General features: G+C 52.6%; 7 protein-coding genes across 7 annotated transcripts; 4 read left to right on the top strand and 3 right to left on the bottom strand.

The window, feature by feature from the left end:
• Positions 1-3,353: 3,353 nt before the first annotated feature.
• Positions 3,354-4,022, top strand: MAA_06691 (uncharacterized protein; the record flags this gene model as incomplete). Its single annotated transcript, XM_007824689.1, has 1 exon — positions 3,354-4,022. One exon carries the CDS (start codon positions 3,354-3,356, stop codon positions 4,020-4,022), a length of 669 nt encoding a protein of 222 aa, XP_007822880.1.
• Positions 4,023-4,854: 832 nt separating this feature from the next.
• MAA_06690 (NLI interacting factor) lies at positions 4,855-7,278 on the bottom strand (the record flags this gene model as incomplete). Its single annotated transcript, XM_007824688.1, has 1 exon — positions 4,855-7,278. One exon carries the CDS (start codon positions 7,276-7,278, stop codon positions 4,855-4,857), a length of 2,424 nt encoding a protein of 807 aa, XP_007822879.1.
• A 2,025-nt stretch (positions 7,279-9,303) lies between these two features.
• MAA_06689 (condensin component) lies at positions 9,304-13,060 on the bottom strand (the record flags this gene model as incomplete). The annotated part of the gene is made up of 4 exons (XM_007824687.2): positions 9,304-9,474; positions 9,553-12,209; positions 12,265-12,770; positions 12,828-13,060. The coding sequence occupies 4 exons, from the start codon at positions 13,058-13,060 to the stop codon at positions 9,304-9,306; spliced, it is 3,567 nt and encodes a 1,188-aa protein (XP_007822878.2).
• A 706-nt stretch (positions 13,061-13,766) lies between these two features.
• On the top strand, positions 13,767-15,273 carry MAA_06688 (Protein kinase-like protein; the record flags this gene model as incomplete). The annotated part of the gene is made up of 2 exons (XM_007824686.1): positions 13,767-14,055; positions 14,135-15,273. The coding sequence occupies 2 exons, from the start codon at positions 13,767-13,769 to the stop codon at positions 15,271-15,273; spliced, it is 1,428 nt and encodes a 475-aa protein (XP_007822877.1).
• Positions 15,274-16,001: 728 nt separating this feature from the next.
• On the bottom strand, positions 16,002-16,905 carry MAA_06687 (uncharacterized protein; the record flags this gene model as incomplete). The annotated part of the gene is made up of 4 exons (XM_007824685.1): positions 16,002-16,220; positions 16,434-16,523; positions 16,594-16,702; positions 16,874-16,905. The coding sequence occupies 4 exons, from the start codon at positions 16,903-16,905 to the stop codon at positions 16,002-16,004; spliced, it is 450 nt and encodes a 149-aa protein (XP_007822876.1).
• Positions 16,906-17,298: 393 nt separating this feature from the next.
• MAA_06686 (DNA repair helicase) lies at positions 17,299-20,169 on the top strand (the record flags this gene model as incomplete). Its single annotated transcript, XM_007824684.2, has 4 exons — positions 17,299-17,472; positions 17,560-18,015; positions 18,075-18,779; positions 18,817-20,169. The coding sequence occupies 4 exons, from the start codon at positions 17,299-17,301 to the stop codon at positions 20,167-20,169; spliced, it is 2,688 nt and encodes an 895-aa protein (XP_007822875.2).
• A 421-nt stretch (positions 20,170-20,590) lies between these two features.
• Positions 20,591-22,134, top strand: MAA_06685 (Major facilitator superfamily domain protein; the record flags this gene model as incomplete). Its single annotated transcript, XM_007824683.1, has 4 exons — positions 20,591-21,079; positions 21,147-21,391; positions 21,459-21,900; positions 21,967-22,134. The coding sequence occupies 4 exons, from the start codon at positions 20,591-20,593 to the stop codon at positions 22,132-22,134; spliced, it is 1,344 nt and encodes a 447-aa protein (XP_007822874.1).
• Positions 22,135-22,797: the final 663 nt, after the last annotated feature.

Genomic DNA, 22,797 nt, shown 5'->3' with positions numbered 1-22,797 from the left:
TAGCGCAGCATGGAACGCTTCTAGTGGGAATAAACTGGCGCGAGGTGCCGTCAAGGCTATTTCCGCATGCTGCCCAGGCCTGACTCTATTCCAGTCATCATCCCATCACTGTTGATTGTTTGCGGTTGCCAACGGGAGCAGTCGGCGTGGCGGCTTGTAAACCTACACATGTACCTTTTGTGAGTCTCGTCACGCACCGGGTTGACAGACAAGACGGCGTTTTAACTCTTGAGTCAAACCCATCTCTCACATGAACCCAATCGTGCCTTGTCGCTTCATTCCTCCGCCCCTTCACATGCTTCAACTTCTCCCTCCCCCGCACGCAACCCGCATGCCACGAGGCCACATGCGTCGACAATGGCAGGGAGGAAACAGGAACAAGGTGTGCTCCATCTTCTGTTCCGTCCAATCGCTAAGCCGCTATTGCGCCGCCTGACCAGATCTCAGTTGCAGTTGCATCATCAACAACTCCGTCAACCGCGTCCGCGGCATTGGCTCGTGGGAACGGCGACGCGGAAACGCTAGGCACTGCGGGTTTCGCGATAAGGGCCTTTATTCCATCCATGGCGTGAAATCCGCCCTCGAGGCTTTCTCGTGTGCGATGCCGGTGTTGTGCTCGACCATTGCGGTCTGCCAGCCATGTAAGTGCAAAGGCTAACCTCGATCCGTGTAGCAAATAACTGAAGCCATGGCATCTTTGCACCTGCTGCTTAGGAAAGTCGTCACCGTACAGTGATGGCTGTGTCTGAGATGCCGGCCAAGGTTATCCCATCTAGCGTACCTTGATTTTTTCCAAGTCGTTTGTCTTGTTCTCTGGCAGGCACGGAAATATGCACAGCAGTCACTCCAACAGGAGATGTGCTAACTGCTTTGAAAAAAGAAAGGGAAGAAAGAAGAAGAAAACACATGGCAGGCAGGGGAAATCACTGGCTTCCCTAGCATAGCTGCCCGGAGACGTCGCCAAAGAAAAACAGAGGAAGAATGAAAGAAAGGGGTAGAGACAATACGCCAGAAGCGCCTCACTCATCGAATTTCTACACTACTCGTCTGGACAGTGGCATCACACTGAGCACGGATTCTGCACAGAGTGTGCGTAGGCGATGGCCAGTCTCATCACGCCATGTTTGATTGGAAACAATGAGCCCAACTTGCCATCTTCTTCATGGAGGAGCCGGGAACCCCCGTGCTGGTCAGGTAGTGTTTTTTCCGTCAAAGCCAAGAAGCGGGTGCCTGCATCTCGACTGCAAGGGACCAAATCATTCGGGGCTGGTCCCGGTCCGACGGCATCGGAGCGACGCTCGTTGTGTCTTGTTTATCCAAGTCGAGCTTCTTTTTTTATTCATGGCCCTCTGCCAAGGCATCGGGTTGGAATAAAGCCGCTTAACCAATAGCATGACATCAAATGGTTCAAAGGCCCATTACTTGTCCACCCGACCGTACTGGAATGGGCTGCCGATGCAGCACTTGTTTTGCTCCATGTTGCTATTGCATGAGACAATGCCAGAGGCGAGTAGCCCAAGTCTCGGAAATAGGGTCACGAAAACACTCTGGTTCCCGAAAAGCGCATACAACCACGTCCGATGCCTCCCGAAAGCGTCGCGCGACAGCTCGATCGGGAAGGCGTTTTCGGGTGTTGATAGACTCGAACCAGCCAAGGCGATTCCGAAAGACGCGTGTGTGCGTGATGAGCACGAGCTGATGATGCAAGCAAAAAACACCAAGCAGCACAGGAGAATAGTAGGCCGTCCTGTAACGCGAATTGGTCCCCAACGCAGGTCCTTTGATCAGAAACCCTGCACAAGCCGGTCTCGTGGCAGCCAAGATGAGCCAATACACGCCGCCAACGACGGGAGGCAAGGCCATGGCCATCAAGCTCCCAAACGGGATGCGAATCAACGTTGCCTCAGCCAAGCTCCTGCGGCCCTATCAACTCCCGCCATGGCCCGGATCAGGTCAACAGTTGTCAGGGCATAACGGGCCAGACGACTCATCCTTTCCCGATTGAGAAGGTAGGAAGGCCACGTTGGATGATCCCGTTTGGGATTTTGGGGCTCTTGAGGGTTGCATTGATTGGGGGTCAGCCGAGGGCATCATTTCCCAAAACAAAACAATTCCTCTATTCAATAAATTAATCAATCCATCAAGTTTATTTCTCGTCGTCCGCGGCCCAGACCTCCGGCCCGGTCGTGGCACGGCGCATGACGCACCCCCCGCCGATCGTCCGTCTCGTCGACGTCCCCTCTCCGTCCCTCAACCTTGTCCGCGGTCCGTAGATGCTGGCTGCATAGACACGTCTGCCACAAGACGCTCCGTGTCATCAAGATGGTCAAGCCACTTCCCCAATCCAGCCAGGGGCGTCGGGAAGCTGTCATTTTCGACCCGCCAAATCGGGCAGCTGGACCGCCATGTGGGCTTGACACCCGTTCCCCAGATTCACACCTGCCTGCAACATGCATCTCCCACGTTTTGTCTTGTATGCTCAAGCCTCACCGTCGACATCACCGAGAATAGTCCGGCGCAAGCTCTCTCCATAGGATCGACCGATTCCGTAACAACTCCCAACAAGTGTAACATGACGCCCTGCCCGCCGCACCGGTGGGCGCATCGTCGTCGTCCCCGGTGGCCATGACAAGCTACCATGACATATGCGAGCGCGTTGGCAAGCAACTCTCCCTTTTCCCATCTCATTTCTTGCAGCCCCCACCCATCACTACTACGGCAAGTCACAGCATCACCAAGTCCATCACTTTCCACCAGACAGCTCGAGGAGCGGCCTCGGAAACATGGCCCTATCCATCCACTTACATGGTCCCCCAGCGTCTCGGGGCCGTTCCCCTTTCCCGCTCGCCCCCGTCGTGCCAATCAACCTTGCTATGCGTACATTGACGGCTTGGCTGTGCCTTGATTGTCATGTTTGACCCAGCGGGGAGGCACCAGGCCGGCGGCCGCAATGGTTGAAACCTTAAAAGATCCCACGCATCATCTGCGACGGGGGTGCTTCCCTCCCCCGGGCCGCCAAAGGCGCACGACGACAGCCAAGACGGACCCAACGCCATCACCACATCAAGGAGGGCGAGCCAGCCATGTTTGCTCATTGTTACACCGGTTTGGTATCCTCGACGTAGCACCTCGCCAGTTACGTTGCAAACAAAGTCCGCCTCGCGCCATGTCCAAGCCAAAAAAAAAAAACCAATATATAACCAACTATTTCCTCCCCCCTTCTCTCGAGCCCAGATCCCAAACACCACCAAGCTCTTCACCAGTTTCTCCCACCTCCCAAGGGCAAGCGCTCACAAATCTCCACGTACAGAAAACAAAAAAGGCACCCAAGTCTCAAGAGCCCAAGTCTCAAGATGCAGCTCGGCCTCGTCGTCTTCGCCCTCGCGGGCCTCGCCACCGCCCACATGCAAATGTCGTCGCCGCCGCCCTTCCGGTCCAAGTACAACCCCTACACCACCAGCGTCGACTACGACATGAACAGCCCCCTCCCGGACTCGGGCGCCGCGTACCCGTGCAAGGGCTACCACAAGCTGCTCAACACCAACCAGGGCCGGTCCGTGGCCAACTGGACCGCCGGCGAGGCCTACAGCATCTCGCTCGAGGGCAGCGCCACCCACAACGGCGGCTCGTGCCAGGTCTCGCTGTCCTACGACGCCGGCGCCTCCTTCAAAGTCCTCCACTCCTTTGTCGGCGGCTGCCCGCTCACCGCGAAATGGGACTTCACCCTGCCCGCCGACACGCCCGCCGGCGACGCCCTCTTCGCCTGGTCGTGGTTCAACCAGATTGGCAACCGCGAGATGTACATGAACTGCGCGCACGTCACGGTCCAGGGGGGCGGCCCGGGGAACTCCTCGTCCGCCTCGTCCGAGGCCGCGTGGGCGTCGCGGCCGAGCATCTTTGTGGCCAATGTGAACAACGGGTGTGGCACGGTGGAGGGCTCCGACGTCATGTTCCCGAATCCGGGGCCGGATGTGAGCAACATTTCGAAGAAGACGGCCAAGCCTGTTGGCAGCTGTAAGTAGAGGCCGGGCCGGGCCGTTGGATCTTTTGGGTCATGGTTGCGCCCTGGCGGTGTGAGTAAGAAGCAGGGGGCGGAATATAGGAAGAGGACAAGAGCTGATGCGGCTTCGGGGCGGATATGGCGAGGGCTTCTTTTCGTTGAGGGGGTGGAGGGTAGTATAAGCAAAGGGGGGGGACGTATGGTGCCGTTGATGCACAGGCGGCGGCGGCACCCAAGCCAGCCAAGTCATGATTTGGTAAAAGGCATTGATGGACAGGGGGGAGAAAGGTGGTACGTGGTGAGGGCACACGGGTCTGCGTACGACGTCAAACGGGTCAAGATACGACCAGACACGACTTGGCGGTGGGAAACAAAACCCTCCACCGCCTTACCACGGGTTTCATGTACATAGTTGACCTACTCTTGCTGGTGGGAGTACATACAATCGCTGCCAATGTACATATATTTCTTTGAATCCTTTCTCAGATATTCAAGAACCCTTGACACGCGAGCTCATTTCACTGCACACACACACACACACACACATGTCGCATTGCCATCTACAGCACCTCGGAAAATAGACACTCGAACCACATTGACCAGATACATCCAGAGTGGAAACCCGCCTCATTTGCTGAACCCAACTCCGTACATCCATACACCCAAAACACACGCGCTAACAAACCAGCCAATGTATCCTTGATCCGGTCCGGTCCGGTCCATGCTGCCGCTCGGTCATATATGCAGGGCCCAAAACTCCCCAGCCCAACGGGACAGTACAAAAGCTGGGTTAAAAAAAAAAAAAAAAAAGACATCGACCAACGTGTACATCTCTACCGCGCATGTCCACGGCTCTACTCATCTGCGGCTTCCAGCTCTGCCAATAGTTCTCTCTCCAGCTCATCGTCATCCACATCCCCCTCGTCGTCATGCGCTGGCTCCGTGGCGGCTGCCTTGTTGCTGACCACCGTTGCTTCGTCGTTAGTCGGTCCAGGCGTCGGCAAACTGCTGCCCTCGTCCTCGCCATCATCCCCATTGGTCGTTCGTACCGATCTCAGCCCGGATGCTCCGCGGTTACGAGCCAGACGCTGCTTCTTGGCCAAAAGGCTTTCCCCAACTATGCCACGTCCGTCACCGTCCGACTCGTCTTCTTCAACAGGTAGTTTCCGTTTCTTGCCCTTCTTTATGGGACTGTTGGTCCTGCTACTGTCTGTGTCCCCGTCCTTATCGGCTTCAGCACCACTCTCAACGGTATCGCCCATGTCCATGTCTCTGTCTCCTTCTTCTTCCTCCTCATCGTTGTCCTCCCCCTCCTCATCTTCTTCATCGTCATTATCAGTACCGAGAAACTCCTCCAAATCCTTGTCCGCAGTGGCCCAATCAAAGTCTTTGAGGTCCCTCGCTTCCGCCTCGACGTTTTCGGCTTCAGACGTAGCCTCCGTGGTATCATCAGATCGCTCGCGGTCTGCCGCAACATTGAGATAGTACGGTCTCTCGTCCAACCGGCGCCATTGGCTAAGGCAATCGACGAGCCAATTGTGGTTTACAATCCTAATGCTTGGGATTTTGGCCGCTTGTTGCACCTTTTTCGTTCTGGGCCGCGCCAGCGATACAACCAAGTGGGTGACTCGTCGAGATACGCTATCCAGGACTTGGGCACCAAAGCTCTGCGCCTGCATCCCAATCTCGGAGTCTTCAATGTTTACGCCAAGAGGCACCAGTCCAGAAAGAACAATGACGAGGCCAGACAAAACGTTTGACTTGAGCTCATCGAGGATATCACCAACATCTGGCACCATGGATAAATCGACTCCATCATCCACGGATGATCTACGTCGCGGTTTGCTGTGCCCCGGAGGATGTGTGGGCTCTGATTGTCGTCTTTCTTCTCGTCTTCGGTCATAGGTTTCGTAGAATGATGAGTGAAGGTCAGTGAGATGATCCTGTAACGCAATGAGCTCTTCGTCGTCATCGTTAAGTAAATGCTGCCTCGGATGGTTGGCCGACGAGTCTCTAGTCTCGGCATCTTGAGCGGACAGCTCGTCTTCTTTATCCAGCTGCTCTTGCATGTGCAGCATGGGCCGGTCTGTCAACTGCTTCTCCAACGACTTTTCCTGCTCCTCTGCTTGGATCTTCAGACTAACTTCATCCACGGCTCCGCCCATTCGCGCAATTTCTTCAAGGGGCGATGTCTTTACATCAGTCGACGCGCCATTCGAGCCATTGGTGTTGTTATTCGGCGCTAATGCCGAGCCGTTGGATTGCGGGGGGGCTGGCAAAATGTCTGTCCGCTTGGGCAGGAAACTGGAGTTGATGTCACCGATGCCCTTGAAGAAGTCATACGGCACGACCTTGATAAGGTTTGGTCGGTTTCGCGGCCATACATCGGCACGATCGTCAATGATGACCACCATGTTGGTGCTGACTGGGAACAGCCGCTGCAAGCTCTTTGAAGTTATGCTGCCGTTTTCATCTCGGCTAATGACGCGATTGCCAAACAGTTTTCTGTCGGGGTCGACAATGCGCGCAATGTTGAGTGCATATGCACGCGTGCCCATGGTATAAACGTGCAACTCATACATGGTTGCAATCTCCTCGAGGAACTCTTGCAAGCCAGGTCTCAGCTTGATGTAGTAGGTGCAGCCACTAGCCAGCCCCCTTGGTCCATCATCATTCAGCTGGAAGCTCTTGACATCCTTGACAGCCTCGTGGTTAGGATTTGACTCATCTTTTTGCCACTCGCCGATTGTCGGCTCTATGCAGGCGTGGATAATGGTCTGGTCCAAATCGACAACAAGGCTCAGCTTGCGCTGGCGAAGCAGTCGCTTTTGCGTATCATGCTCTGCCTTCGTTGCAACACTCTCACTAACCATCAAACCGGTCTGGTCATGGGTCATGTTGATCATGGCGCGATCAGTATCCCTTTCTTCCGTGGCCCAGTTGAACTCGGTCATGTCGGCGCCACATAAACTACACAGTCCTTGGATCTGAACCTCGTGGCCACAAGCCTCCTCGACCAACATACAAGGCGTGTCGGCGTTGATGACCATGCCCTCTTTGATGCGCCATTCCTTCAACTTGCCCTCGGCAGGGCTGTCGTATTCGGTGTAGGTAGTTTCGTCGGCCCATTCATCGTCGCTTACCTTCCGCCGCCAGGTAAACTTGTACTCGATAATGATTTCTTGTTTCTTAATAGAGTCTCCAGGCGACTTGAGAAGTTTTGTAATGGTTATGGGGTAGTGTAGGCGCGAGCCTAGCGAGACGAGTTTGTCGTACATGATACGACTGGGTGTGTGGAGAGGCGGTGGATTAAGATATTACAACAGTTGTGGTGAAAAGAAAATAAGATGGAAAAAATACAGTTGAAGGTATATACCGGGGTATAGTAGTAGCAACAAGTCGGAAACGGAATGTCAGACGAGGACGTCACCATCCACACTGCCGACAATGACGAGTCAGCTTGTTGTGTCGTGTCTTGTGTCCTTGTGCGGTAGATGTCGGCGCCACGAACCTAACGATCTCCCCCAGAGTCAATCCTTCTCGTGTCGTGGGCGTCGATCAAGCCCATGGCCTGTCGGTTCTAGTTTCTAGTTGCAGTTGCGATCGCGACGCAGATATCGCTCGATGCGCCGCTCGTAATGCAGAGCGCGCCTTTGTGTCTGAGCAAGCCGTGAACTCGGGTGGTCGAGCTTGGAATCAAACGGGGACAGCTCTACTATGTCGGCCCAGATGAGATGACGGACTGCAAATGAAACAAAGAGAGAGAGCCGGGGCGCAATTCGTCGGGATGTCGGGATGTGGTTGTGTCTTGTGTAGGCGGAGGCGCAAACAAAGGCGAATGGATGGTGATGAAGCTGTTGGAGTCGGATAAACGATCGACTCCCAAAGTCCAAGTGCCAGAGCGAATGACGGTCGAGGCACAACGTGACGCACCTGCCCGGAAGCGGCAGACTTGAAAGAACAGGACCACCGCGATCCAAGGGCGCGGTGATTGGCTGATTGGCCAGAATGGATGACCCTTGGTCCAAGCTTTTCTGAGGGTGGAGACTCCAGAGAGGAGAAACACGCGCGACTGCCAGTTGGCAAAGTGTTTGCCTAGCTGTGCAAATATGCCCAGGTACTTCGGTACTTGATAGGTCCTGGGGAGGTACGCACGTGGTGTGTCAGGTGACGACGGTGGAAAGGAATAACCTCTCAGCTTTTAAAGGGGAAATAAGATATAGAATAAGGACAGTTGACGGGTCGTGCTGGCGCTAGCAGAGGAAAGGGTCTGGTATGGTTGTATATGGCTGTTTGTCAATCTGCTTGATAGTTGCGGTGCGGTCGCGGTCCAGTGCGGCGTTGAGATGCAGTCAAGTACGTGTTTCACCTAGCTACCTGTACTAGTAATAACCGACATGGTTTCCCGTTCCTGGGGTCCAGTTCCGGTTATCAAATAATCGGTCCAAGTACAAGTGTCTGTTGGCGTTGATGGTCTGTCTGTCTGGCCGGACTGGGCCTGGATCGAGCCTGGGAACTCCCCGCCCTTTTGTACCCCAAGTCTGTCAGCCACAGTTGCTGTAAGGGAGTCAGTCTGAAGGAGGAGTCACTCGAGGCACACCAGTGGGGCCTGACCAATCAGCATCGAGCCCATCACCAGCCAAGACTGACGAGTGGCCGCGCTTGCATCAGCCAGCCCTCTCTGGTCCTTCACTCTCGTCTCCTTATCTCTACCCTAGACATTGTCCCATCATGGCGTCATGGAAAATATTGGAAAGAAAGAAAATTAATGCAGTCGAGTCTATGGCAAATAACTCTTGATGAACAAAGATGCCTTGTGCCAGGAATTTTATATAATACAGCGCCCGTGCTTTTACCCTGTGTTCCGAGATTTGTTCATTTGACAACATCCGTTCAATCTCATGACGTACTGCATAGCCACCACACTCCAACACCGCATATTCTCCGTACATTATGCCCCGATCTTGCCAAGTACCTCAAGACACCACCTACCTGTCTACCTCTCGGCTAAATTCCGAGAGTGGGGTATTATTATTTTATTTTTGCGTTTTGCCTATGTTTGGATCCCAACACCACAGCTCATTCATGCTATCAAGCGAGTTCATCTCCAACAGCAAGAGACACGCCTCATCGCCACAGACAGCCTAGCCATGATTTACCACGCGCGTATAAATGCGTGGTCAAGTTGTTTGGTCATTAAACATAAATTGAAGCCAACTCCTTCTGTACACCTAAACTCCACATGCCAGTCCCTCCCATGTTTTACATTAATTCGTATTACGCATCAGTTACTTCAAATCTCTTCAAGCAGCGGCCTGAACAACCTTAAACCCCTCAGACACAGTCTTTGTGATTTCCTCATTTTTATGCGGCAACAGTCCCAACGCAAAGGCCACATCGTTCCACTGTCTCTCCGTTTCGCATCTAGGTAATCTAGCTGCCAGCTTCTCAGCCAGCTGTTTCGCGTGCTTGTCCTACACGAATGCTTGTTAGCAATAAGTTCAACACTTTCGAACCCCACCAGAAAGAAGAGGCAGTTCAACTGTACGAACCTTTTCCACAAACCCAAGCAGGAAACGGATAATCCGCTTGAAACTCTCTTCTTCCATTCTGCCGCCTGCACTCAGCAAGCTGAACATGTCGACAAAGTGGTTGTACACTGCATTGTCCTTGGTGCTGAGTTCTGTGAAGAACATTCTCGCTAGGTCGGCGATGCGCCGGTCCTCGTCCTCGAGACACTTGGCCATTTCACCAAGCTGGCCCTTTACCTTGACTTGACCTGCCAGGATGAGGAATGTCAGCGTCATTAGGCATGTCCTCTTGACGGACGCGTCGTTATCGGCGAGACGCCTGTACAAGAAATCTGTGTTCTCGTCAATGAGATGATTAAAGCACACTGCCATGTCTCCCAGTGCAATCACCGCGTTGGAACGGACTGTGGCATCTGGTGACCGTTCCATGATGGTGATAAGCAGTGGTAGGTTGGTCTCGCAATACTCCGATGAAACACACATGAGCTTTGCAAGGCACAAGGTTGCTGCCGCCTGAAGACCCTTGTCGGCATATGACGTGTTGTTGGCACAAATCTCCGACACTAGAGGGCCAAAGATGGCCAAGAGTGATTCTGGGCCGTACAACAACTCTCGCTCTCTGATGTGGGCCATTGCTTCGGTAAAATCATCTTCGGTGGTGCCTCCAATGAGATCCAGCTCGTCTGCATCCTCCTTGTCCTTGTCCGTCTTGGCCGGCGTCTGCTTCTCCTTCTCCTGCTTCCTACGCTTGAAATCGAGTTCGCAGAGTTCCAGGTGCACAATCTGCTTGATGGCGACGTGTCCGACAATGAACAAAAGCTGCGACAGGTTGACAGCGTTATCACGGCTTTTGGGCTTGTCCACCTGCACTGTTTGATGCATTGTCTGGTTCATGGTGATGTCAGGCACGCCCTTGGTCTCGTCTTTTGAAGTAGGCCTGGATCCCGGACGTGACTGTGCAAAAACATGCTTTGTCTTGCGTCGAATAATTTCAGAGCAGAGCACATCGGGGTGCTTGGAGATGGCATATATGGCATTGATGGCCTGCTCTGCAACACCGTACCACTCCTTGCTCTCCGATTGAACCTCGGCAATGGCTGCTAGCCGCCCGAGGACGGCGTGATCGTTGGGTAACCTATTAAACTTGGCCGTCGACTCCTTCGCGTTGCGCCCCGTAGGGTTGATCCTCCTGAGAGCAATGCAAGTGTACTTGGCCAACTGTAAATCTGCGCGTCCGTGTGCACCCAATCCGGTACGAAGCATGGTCTCAATCTCATCAACAACAATCTCCGGACTAGCGGTAGCCAACATTCCGAGGACAATTATGGCACCACGGCGTTGTGTCCTTGAGATTTCGCGTCTCTGCACACCATAGACCTGCCACAGCTTGGTCACCACGATTTCGGGGATAATACCACCTTTCATCATTGTAGAAAGCAGTTGCTCCAGCGATGTGAGCTCTGCCGGCGTAGCACCAAATGTCAAGCTGATCATGTTGCGGGCAACATAATTGGCTGCATCATTGGGGCTGAAAGAGTCAGGGGCCTCGAAAAAGAGCCTCCGGTAGCACTCAATCAAATGAGTCTGCACACCCTTGCCCTCGTCACTATTGCCTTTGGTCCAGATAAGCCTGAGCATACGTCGAATGCCCACCTTATTCTGCTCAATATTGTAGGCGTCGCCAATCTCAAAATAGTCAATAGCTTCAATGACCTCGCTTTTGTTTCTGGCGCCTAGAAGTTGACACACGATGCCGGTTGCGTCGTGCAAAACATCAATGAAACGAAGGGCTTCATTGTAATATCGTCGAGTGAGAGTCAACTTTTCGATAGCCTCGCTGGTGGCAGCTTCTTCCTGCGCCTTCTTAATGGCGGCAACCTTTTCCTCCTCAGTCATTGCCTTGGGCTTCTGAGGCGAATCAACCTGAGTAGCTTCGTCCAAGAGCTCATTGTCGACAGTAGTATTGGCATTCTCTTCTCCAAATCCAGGCATGCCAGGAGGGGGCTTGAGTGCATTTAGCTCTTCCTCCACCTTGTCGTGGCGTTCCTGCCACTCCTTGCGAGAGAGCTGGGCACCGTGCATGACTGTGAAGGGGTGTGTCTTTATGAGAACTCCGAGAAGCTTGATGGCATTTCTGCGCACATTGCTGCTCTTGTCTTCGAGACTGCGGCATGCGAGTTCTGCGGCCTTTTGTCGCCTCTTGGGGAACTTCTGATCCAGTTCACAAACCTTGATGTAGACTTGGAGAGCTCTGCAGCGACAATATGGGTTGATATCCAAGAATCGCTCTTCCAAGACGTCGAAAAAGGCATTGAGCTGCGACTTGTAGTTCTCGCTGCGTTCGTCTTGTCTACTAAGATAGCCAATCATGTTCCCGCACACCTCGATCAGTGCGCATCGCAACGTGTAAGACTCGCTGTCTAGCTGTTTGGCCAACATGGTCATTTGCTTAATCACGAGCCTAGGGGCCAACTCGGACAGCTTAGCAATGAAGGCAGAAACTGACTTGGGACCCCGAGTATCATTCGAGTTGAATTCTTTGTTGGAAATCTCGCGTAGAACCTCATCCGCCAGTTGAGGGTAGTCGTATGTCTCAGCCAGAATGTGCAGAAACTCAGCCATGGGTTCTGACAAGTGCTCGAAGTATGTCAAATTCTGGATAACGTTGATTTGAGCGGCTGCTTGTGTGTTAGGAATACTTGTGTAAAAGTAACGTTTCGGTCTCGAACTAACCATATCCATGGCCATGATGCTTGACAGCCATGCACAATACCTTGAAGCAGTGCATTCGAATGGAAGTAGTCTTGGCGCGCTGCTCGCTCTCTAGAATCATGTAAACAGGTCTAGTAAGGAGCCCAATAAATGTGTCTCTCTCGCTGGTTGTTAAGAAGATCTTTGACAATTTCTGCTTCAGGACCTTGCACATGATCTCCAATGATGCCTGTAGCTGTGTCGCCGAGTCCCACGTATCCTCCTTGGATGCTCCTTTCTTGGGCTTGCCGCGACCGCGCGCGGCCGGAGCCGTTGATGATTTCTCAGCGGCCTTTGTCTCGACAGCAGCAATGGTCCATTGTAATAAAAAGCCGTAAATCTCAAGAAGTTGCTTGTGATGAGGCACGGAATCCTGCTCGTCCGGTGTGTCCATGTCGTTGTACATATAGTCGCATTCGGCACTCAGTCCACTCATAACTAGGTCGAATATTTTACTCAAGGCATGTGTCGGCAGAAATGAAGTGTATCTGTGTCAGAGTTCATATCAGCATGGAATCCAGGCTGCAAGGAGCACACTTGCTCACTTGAGGAGGAACTGCAGTGAGTCCATATTTGATGCCCGCAGGATGGCCTCCGGATCATGAGCAACGGCATCGACGATCGGATTTAGCACCGGGTTGATGACAGGGTTTGTGAGCGACTCGGGGTCATTTTCGCAGTCAAATAAGGCGCTGTCGGCCTCTGGCGTGGGTATTGTGGTAGGGTCGGACATGTAATGCTTGAGCGCATCGTTGATATCAAAGCTGATTGTTGCCATGATGGGCACCTGTGTCGCCTTCGAGGCGGGGGAAAGGGCGCACGCGCAGAACGGAAACGGATCAAGGGAGCTGGAATGGGTAAAGAGCTAAAGTGTTAGTATTACAATCTCAACAGGCGAGCAATCAGCTCTTAATGCTCGTCGCTCAAAAGCGTTGCAAACTGTTGGTCATCAAGGCTGATGATTGTCTGGTTGCGATTCCAGCTTGCGTCCCTCAGCAACGGCTGAATGTTTTTGTTTTGTTTAATGACCAAGACGCGCAGCTCCACGTTCAGCCCACAACGGAACCCCACATGCGCACGCTTATGTACACTTATGCTTGATTGTGCCCGTTTTATGCACACCAGTAGCTATCAAGGCCACGCTAGTGGCGCGTTTCACCAATCAACTTGATGCTTGCTCAGAAACACGCTCGTCCAGACCAGCAGCCCCGAGCCCCTCCACAACCAGAAGCAGGGCGGTGGATTATTAACGACGGACCAGGCTGTTGCAGATTGACTTGCATGTCTATGAATCAATTGCTTTCCCTTGATTGCCTTGGTCGCCGGTCGTGTGTGCTGTCAATTGATTCGCTTTAGACTTGTCGTACTTTGCCCTTCCCTGAAATAGACAAAGGGTGTCTCAAGCAAGGCTCTTTTGGCAACAACACACTGTGTCTCTATCGCGAATACCGGCCGGCGACAAATCCATGGGCGAACCTGGCATCATGGCTGCCGCACTGGGACGTCCAAGGGCAGAGGATCCTTTTGACATTCACGAAGATGCGCGTACCGAAGAGACCGAAATGATGGTTGAAGATGATGTTGCCGGAGCTGCTGCAACAGACGAGGTAATGGAGGAAGAAGTCGAAGAGGAGGAAGAAGAAGAGGAGGAAGAGGAAGAAGGCTCGGACGACGAGCGTGTTGAAAGGAGTGTACAAGCCGACATGGACAAGCTGGCTAATGACTTTCCTGGCTTTCGTGGAAAATACCGCCTAATCAAGAGGATTGGCGAGGGTATGTCTTGCAATTCCATCACGAAACATTGTCTTCATTGACATGTCAAACAAAGTCTAACCCGCCCGAAACTCGATAGGAACCTTCTCTACCGTATACAAAGCAGAAGATGTCCAGTACGATAGATACGACAACAGTTGGGACTTTGATGATGACTCGTCAAAATGGACGCCTCCACCTCTCAAAAGACACGCCAGCCAAGCATCATCGGAGCGCTCCCAACGGCGGCGTGCACGATTTGTTGCAATTAAAAAGATTTACGTCACATCAAGTCCGGCGCGTATTCTGAACGAGCTCGAACTCCTCCATGACCTGCGGCAATGCCCCTCTGTCTGCCCTCTCATCACAGCGTTCCGAAACACGGACCAGGTGGTTGCCATCCTGCCCTACTTCCGACACGGTGATTTCAGGGCATACTTCCGAGATATGACGACACCAGATATTGCCATTTATCTGCGATCCCTATTTACGGCATTGAAAAGCGTCCACCAGGCCAAGATACTTCACAGAGATATTAAACCGACCAACTTCTTGTATGACCCAGCTACCCAGCATGGTGTCCTGGTCGATTTTGGGTTAGCAGAACGCGAGGGATCTGATTGTAAACCTTGCCTCTGCCACGAACATCGCGAAACGCGCAAGCATCGTCAAGCCACTTCCGCATGGGCTCAGATGGCAACGACTTCACAACCCGGCTATCCTAATTCAGACACTCGATTGTCCAAGCGTGCCAATCGCGCTGGCACACGAGGATTTCGCGCGCCTGAAGTTTTATTCAAATGCACCGAACAGACCACCGCGATCGACATTTGGTCTGCCGGCGTCATTCTTCTTACCATCCTGTCGAAACGATTTCCCTTTTTTAACTCGGCTGATGACGTAGAAGCCATGATTGAAATAGCAACCATCTTTGGCTCAAAGCGCATGAAAGCCGCAGGACTACTCCATGGATGTGTTTTTGAAACCAACATTCCTACAATAGGCCAGCAAGGCTTTACAATGGAGAAGATTATCCTGTGGAGCACATGTCGTACGAATGATAAGCCCCTGACACCCGATGAAAAGCTGGCCGTGCGATTTTTGGAACGGTGCATGGATTTGGATCCCTCAAGAAGAATCACAGCTGAACAGGCTTTGCACCATGAGTTTTTGAATATTGACCAACCCCAGAGTCAGGAACTCGGTGACGAGGATGAGGTTGACATGTTGGCGGCGTAAGGTTGGGCTTTCGTGGCGCTGGGGTCTTGTGTTTGCGATACCAGGTATTTTATTTTATCAACCAACGGTATACGGCACCAATCTATGTAATATTGAGCATTTCTGGGGCGTTTAGAAATTCATCATTGGCGTCATGAGCTGGCGGGGTTTCGAGTGCTTGGCGTTATGTCTGTTGAGAGGCATAAATGAAATTAATACATGTACATGCTGAAAATGGGCACAACAGAGACTTCATCTAATTCAGTCAATAGTACGTGTTGCTGGAGTGATGTTTTAACCAGACAAGATGACGGGCTATTGGCCTCGCCAAAAACAAGGCCTTTCATTGCCACGTGGGACTGCTCAGAGATCACATCACAACAGGGAAGCCAAAATTCCATTATGCATGGGCGAAAAATCGAATTTTATTCGTCAAAACTCCATGTCACGAGTCCCCTGATGCAATGCGATCGAAACCGACCCGACCCTGGGTCCCCGATTCCCAAATTTTCTTCAGCTCTCGGCATACAGCTTTCATATCTGGCGTTGTTCGACACCCCACTCGCCAAAAACAAGATGTTGTTTCTTGCTCTAAAACTGGTTTCCCGTTGGTTCCCAGACTCCCATGACCATTTTTTCATAAAAAGCACGGAGCGTGAAAAATGCTTTTTAGAAAACGTGGAAACAAAAAAAATAGAAGAGAGAAATTGTGGTTGTATTTTCTTTTCTATTTGTTTCGTCGCGGACATTTAAGCAACCAGCTCGACAACACCACCGGCCTCGTTGATCTTCTTCTCAGCCAGCTTGCTGACCCATCTTGCGCGGACAACCAGAGGAATCTCGGGGAGACGGCCCTTGCCGAGGACCTTGGAGTAGCCGAGAGGGAGGAGGTCGAGGACGGGGACGGTGTCCTTCTTGGCGCCGGAGACGTAGGCATCGCGGGTCTCAATGGGGACGAGAGTCCACAGCTGCGAACTTGTTAGCATTTTCTCTAGGTCAAAAAATGGGCATGTCGCGAGGAAAAAATTCCGTCTTTGTGCAGACTGTCGATTGCGGTGCATGGCGTTGTCGGTCGCTGTTTCATTCAATTCCCTTCAATGCCAGCTGGGATGCTCATCCCCCGCATCGACGTCGCCCAAAGATCAAATTGTATCGCGTGAAGCAAGAGGAGTTGTATGTACCTTGTCCAGGTTGATCACGGGCTTCCAGAAGTGGTTCTGCTGCTTGTGGAAGTATCGCATACCAACCTTACCGAAGTAACCGGGATGGTACTGTCAAGAGTGAGTTAGCAATCGTCGCCTTCTTTCGCTCATCGGCTCGGGCATCTCGAGGTTGTCGAACCTTGTCCATGTTGGTACGGTGGTGGTGCTGACCACCAGCCAGACCACGACCACCGGGATGCTTGCGGTGCTTGCCAATACGACCGTGGCCGTGAGAGACGTGGCCGCGACTGTCAAGTAAAAGCTGTTAGTATTCCTGATTGCCCCTGATCCATCTTCATCCACGTTCCGCCAAGGAGATTTTCTGTCAACAAACGACACTGGCACCCAATGACGATTGTCAAGGCGTCCAATTCTCTCCGGATCGAAATATGTCTCATAGGAAGAGTGTATTCACGTACAGCTTGCGGGTCTTCGAAGTTCGGGTAGGCATGGCGACGGTTGTGGTGTTGTCGCTTTCCGATGGTTTGTCGTCGAAGACTGAGAGTGGGTGGTGATGATTTTGCGCCTACTCAGGTTCCTGGCTGCATGGGACCCAGAAAATTGTTAGCGAGAGGGCAATTTAGCCCTAACACCATTTGTGTGGTGCGGTGTGGGCTTTCGTGGCTGGAAGTGGGCCCCTTCCGTATCAGGTGACTTCGTGGCCTCACCGTGGAGACGTTTTGAAGCTGACCCCACTAATGACAAAAGGGACAAGGGGCACTGGTTCGTATCCAACAACTGGGCTCTTCATCCAAAGACGCGTTGCGGCCGTCGCCATCGGGTGTAGATGACGACAGTGCTATTATGAATCTCTCCCCGGCCGAGAATGAAGAGATGAGCCATCATGGCTTCTGCCGCCACCACCAGTGTAGATGACGCTACGCGCCATCTGGAGAAGCTGGATTTCCACCATCCGTACACTCCGTACGCTGTCCAAGAACAGTTTATGAGGACTGTATATGACATTTTAGACAAGGGTGAAGGTCAAGTTGGTATCTTGGAAAGCCCAACAGGCACTGTATGTGACACATTCCCATCGATGGTCGGAATTGCTTGTACATGGGCTCTCATGACCATGACACGCCTAGCCACTCACACTTTGCAGGGTAAATCCCTTTCATTGATCTGCGCCTCACTTACCTGGCTTCGAAACTTCAAGTCCAACAAAGTTGAGGTATCGATGCAAAATGCGGGAGATGCTTATAAAGACGAACCGGCGTGGCTCGTCGACCAACTACTACGGCGAAAACGCGAGGAGCTGGTTCAAAGGTGGGAAGATCGTGAGAAGCGTCTCGAAGCCATCCGGTTAAAGGAAAAAGCACTTGAAGACCGGGGCCGTAAGCGCCGCCGCCTCGAGGAAGCAATCACACCTGGTGATGGCAATGACATGGATGCTGATGAGGCCGAATGGCTACTAAATGAATGGGGGGACCGCGACACAGGTGTCCAAACTGCCCTGTCCGGGTTAAGTAAAGAGTCGCGTGAGGTGTTAGAGCGCATCGGCCTTGGTGGTCCTCGAAAGAAAGAAGAGGACAATGATATTCTAGAAGAAGAGGTCAAGGTGCGAGGAGTGCTTTTCCACACAGCCACTTTGAAGATGCCCTTAGTGACCGTCTGTAGATCTATTATACATCTAGAACACACTCGCAACTGTCGCAATTCATTACGGAACTGCGCCGCCCAAAGTTTCCTTCTTCGCTGCCGACTTCTCTCGCAGAGAAAAAGTCGTCTGTCGAAGAGACGGTCAAACTACTTCCGCTGTCTTCTCGACAAAGGTTGTGTATCAACCCGTCCGTCGCGCGACTCGGATCAGTGCAGGCCATCAATGATCGCTGTGCTGAGCTCCAGCAGTCGAAGTCTACCAAGAAATGCCCGTATGTTCCAAAAGAGGAGCTCCTGAGCCAAACACATCAATTTCGCGATTCGGCTTTAGCCACTGTCCCGGACATTGAAGATTTGCATCAGCTTGGCAAGTCTTTGGCCGTGTGTCCATACTATGCATCTCGGTCGGCACTACCTGGTGCGGAAATCATCACTCTGCCATATCCCCTCCTGCTTCAAAGAAGTGCCCGGGAGGCGCTGGGGATCAAGTTGGAGGGCAATGTTGTCATCATTGATGAGGCACACAACGTGATGGATGCCGTTGCTAATGTACATGCTGCAGAGATCAAACTCAGTGACCTTCACAAAGGGCGAGGGATGCTAGGAATTTATGTGAAGCGGTTTGGTAAGAAGCTCAAAGGTGTCAACCGTGTTAATGTGGGAAGAGTCGGGCGAGTGATTGATGGCTTGACCGAGTGGATGAATGGGGCAAAAGGCTTCAAGGTACGTTCTCTCTCGCGTACTATGTCAGACGTGGCAGCTAATTCCAAGACAGCAGCAGCACGGAATCGTGGACGCAAACGACTTGACTCGACCGAAGGGCATCGACCAGATCAACATGTTTGAGCTTATTCAGTACATCCAAGAGTCCAAACTGGCATACAAGATTGAGAGCTACGCAGCACATGTCGAGAACGAAAACGACTCCGGCAAGCCGGGGACGAAGTCGAGCACACCAGTCCTGCATACTCTGGTCTCGTTCCTTGTAGCCCTTACAAACCCGAGCTCCGAGGGCCGAATATTCTACCAGAAGACCAGTGGACCGGCCCAAGACGTTCAGCTTTCGTACCTGCTGCTCTCTCCAACGCATGCATTCTCATCTATTGTGTCCAGCGCGCGCGCGGTCATACTGGCAGGAGGCACCATGTCGCCTTTCGACGACTACAAGAACCATCTTTTCCCAGCGCTCGCTGACCCCAAAGTAACTACCTTGAGCTGCGGACATGTAATACCACGCGAAAACCTGTGTGTCTGGACGTTAACGGGGACTCGTCCAGGTGGCTCAAGCTTTGAATTCAGCTACCAGCGTCGAGGGGACTCGGAAATGGTCAAGGAGCTGGGCCTGGCAATACTGAATATCTGCTCAGTCGTCCCCGACGGCGTCGTGGTCTTCTTCCCAAGCTACGGATATCTTGAAGAAGTCGTCGCAGCGTGGAGTCGACGAGCCCCGGGAGACAAGAACCCCCAAACAACCATTTGGGACCGTTTGCAAACTCGAAAAATGGTTTTTCGCGAAACAAAAGGCTGCTCCAGCGACGAGGTCCTCCAAGAGTATTCGCAAGCGATCCTCGGAAATGGGGGAAGCACCACGGGTCTGGTGAAAGGCAAAGGCGGCGCACTCCTCCTCAGTGTTGTGGGAGGGAAAATGTCCGAAGGCATCAACTTCTCGGATCGCTTGGGCCGATGCGTCATGGTCGTCGGTCTGCCATACCCGAATATTGCATCGCCGGAGTGGAAAGCCAAGATGGACTATATTGAATCGACTACGTTGGCAAATCTACAAGACAGTAGGCGTGACGCTGGCCCCAAGCTAACCAAGGATGAAGCTGCGGCACGAGCTAAGCAGGCCGCGAGAGACTTCTACGAAAACGCGTGTATGCGGGCCGTCAACCAGAGTATTGGGCGCGCGATTCGTCACAAAGGCGACTATGCGGCGATTGTACTGGCCGATAGGAGGTATGCCACCGAACGAATCCAGGGCAAACTGCCGGGATGGATTCGAAGTGGGATGGATGCGCGTGGTAGTGGCGGTGATGGGAAGGCTTCGATGAATATGCTGGGGGGCTTGATGGGGAGTTTGGGAGGTTTTTTTCGGGATAAGCAGCGGGAGTAATTGGCAGCCTCGCTGACAAGTGTAACAGTGGATTCCAAGACAACATACGGCTGTGTAAGTTGCGTCGTCGCGGACCGTCTCCTGGATCGGTCGGGTATATTGCCCTGGTGGCTGGCAGTGGCATCTTTATTCATGCCGACCGAAGATATGACCTGTGGACATGCAGAAAACGACTATGCAAGCGCAAAATAAAGATGCCTAGATCTTTCCTTCCTCCCCCAGGGTAAGTGGTTTAGGTCGAGTGAATACGCCCTCTTGTAACACTAGTGTCCACCGTAGGGCGCGAGTCCATCATGAGTCATGGGGAAGATGTCAGGATCCAGCCACCGAGAAACGTCAAGCTATTTACTGTTTTATTCCGAAATAGCAACCAACTTCAGTACCACCAATGCCTCATGGAAAGGAACAAAAATAAAAAGAAATGTCAAGTACAATCACAACCGTGCAGCCGATTGCGGTGTCTGAGCCAACGAGCCATGACGAGATTCGACTTGCAAGGCTGGAGGATCACGACGAACACGACACAACCCCCATGCGGTTGAGCGACAACGACACCAACTGGGATACCAAAGAAGGCTGGGTGGTGGTGGCTGCCGGATCAGCCATCTTCTTCGTCTTCCTGGGCTTGATTTATTCCTATGGCATCGTGCAGCTTCACCTCACCGAGTCACGCCTCGCCAGCATCTCGACACTGTCCTTCATCGGCTCAGTCGGGGCAGCCATGTCACCGCTTACCGGCATGATTGTAGCCAGAATCATCAAGCTTGCGGGTTACAGGGTCACTGCCCTCATCGGAAGCCTATTCCTAGGCCTTGGCGAGTTCACCGCAGGCTGGTCCACCAAGTCGGTGCCCGCCATGTTTGTCACCCAAGGCTTCTTGTTTGGCATAGGGTCCGCCATGTTATATCTGGTAAGGCGTCTTTTCCAGTCTCGCCTCCTGATGCCATGTGACTCTGATGGGCTGATTCTGCTCGCAGCCTGCGGCCACGGTGCCATCGCTGTGGTTCAAGAGGAAGCGAGGTTTGGCGACCGGTGTTGTCTTTGGCGGCGCTGGCATCGGATCTGCCGTCATCTCCGTCTCCATGGAAAAGCTGATTGGGGTCGTGGGGCTCGAGTCGGCTTTGAAGATTCTCGGAGCTCTTGCGTGGGCAATTTGCATCACGGCGTCGTACTTCCTGAGAGCCCCTGCTGGACGTGGACGCGCCGTTTCAAGCGTCCAATGGTAGGTTCACCGGGCCGGAGAAGGCGTATATATGGTTTGGGGTGTATGGTACTGACGCGGGACACAGGCGTCTTTTCCGCAGCGTCAAGTTTAACATGATGCTCGTCATGGGAGCAATTGCCACGTTTCCTCTATTCGTGCCCCCCTTCCTTCTCCCACTTTATGTCGCGAATATGGGATTCTCTGGCCAGGCCGCCGCTGCCATTCTCGCATGCTGGAACATTGCCTCTGCTCTGGGCCGTATTGGCATGGGCTTTGGGGCAGACGCTTATCTCGGCCCTGTAAACAGCTTGCTCATCTCGCTCACTGTCATTGGTGTCAGTGCAATGGCACTCTGGCCATTTGCGTCTTCACTGGGGCTTCTGGTCTTTTTCGCCGTCTTGAACGGGATCGGTTCTGGTGGCTTCTTCAGTCTGATGCCTGTGGTGGTCGGAGCGGTTTTCGGGGACGGCCAACTTGCCAATGTCATGTCTATGCTGACAACTTCATGGACTTTTGGGTACTTTATGGTAAGAGCAAAAACGAACGCCCAGTGTTTACTTTCTATAAGGCGTGAGCTGATAATAGGTGCTTAGGGATCGCCTATCGCTGGGTACTTGTTGGATGCGTATGGTGGTGCGGAGGCTGGGCTTGCCGCGTTTCGGCCCACGTTCTTTTACGCTGGGTCCTTGACACTTGCAAGCGCAGGTTTAATTTTGGCAGTCCGCTTGATGATGAACAGGAAGATATTTGCTAGAGTGTAGTGTTTGCCTGGCGTTTGTGAAGCGCTTCATTGGATGATGGTATAGACCACCACATCGCGTTGTACATCTCTTTGGAGCCAAAAATGGGTTTATAGAAAAAAGCCTGGAATATTTGAAGTTTTGGTTTATTTTTCTGCCGCAAACGCTTTACTCAATGGATAGATTCGTTGTTTGGCCACAAATGTCTCATGGGATAGACTGAGATGTTATATCGAGCCGAGTGATGTCGGGGAAAACCGACTGATCATAAGAGACACCTCCCAGCTAATATGACTATAGCTCTGGTGAAGAGATGAGATGTCAGAAATCTTCAAGTATATTTGGCTTCAGCATAGATAAATCTTGGACTGTAGCTTGGTATGAAGTCTTCTGGAGGTGCATTTAGCCGACTGACTACATCAGAGGCCCTCGACTTCCAATAGACGTTTACCGGCGTAACCAGTCAAGCAGACTTAGCAGGCAAAGGAATTTGTCGACACACCGGTTACACAGCAGACATGCAACAGGTGTGTCGTCCTCGTCCCCGCATCCAGAACCCAAGCCCATGACGACACTCTCGAGAGCCACAAAATTCGCCACCCAATATTGAAGCAGCATCTGCACCGGAATGCCAGAGGCCACAAAGGGAGCAGTGGCGCCCCAGCTTGTATACCGACACTACGT

Source organism: Metarhizium robertsii (genome assembly GCF_000187425.2).
Source record: "Metarhizium robertsii ARSEF 23 chromosome Unknown MAA_Scf_11, whole genome shotgun sequence".
In the NCBI taxonomy this organism is placed as follows: Eukaryota; Fungi; Ascomycota; class Sordariomycetes; order Hypocreales; family Clavicipitaceae; genus Metarhizium; species Metarhizium robertsii.
This window is presented reverse-complemented; position numbering and strand designations above follow the sequence as displayed.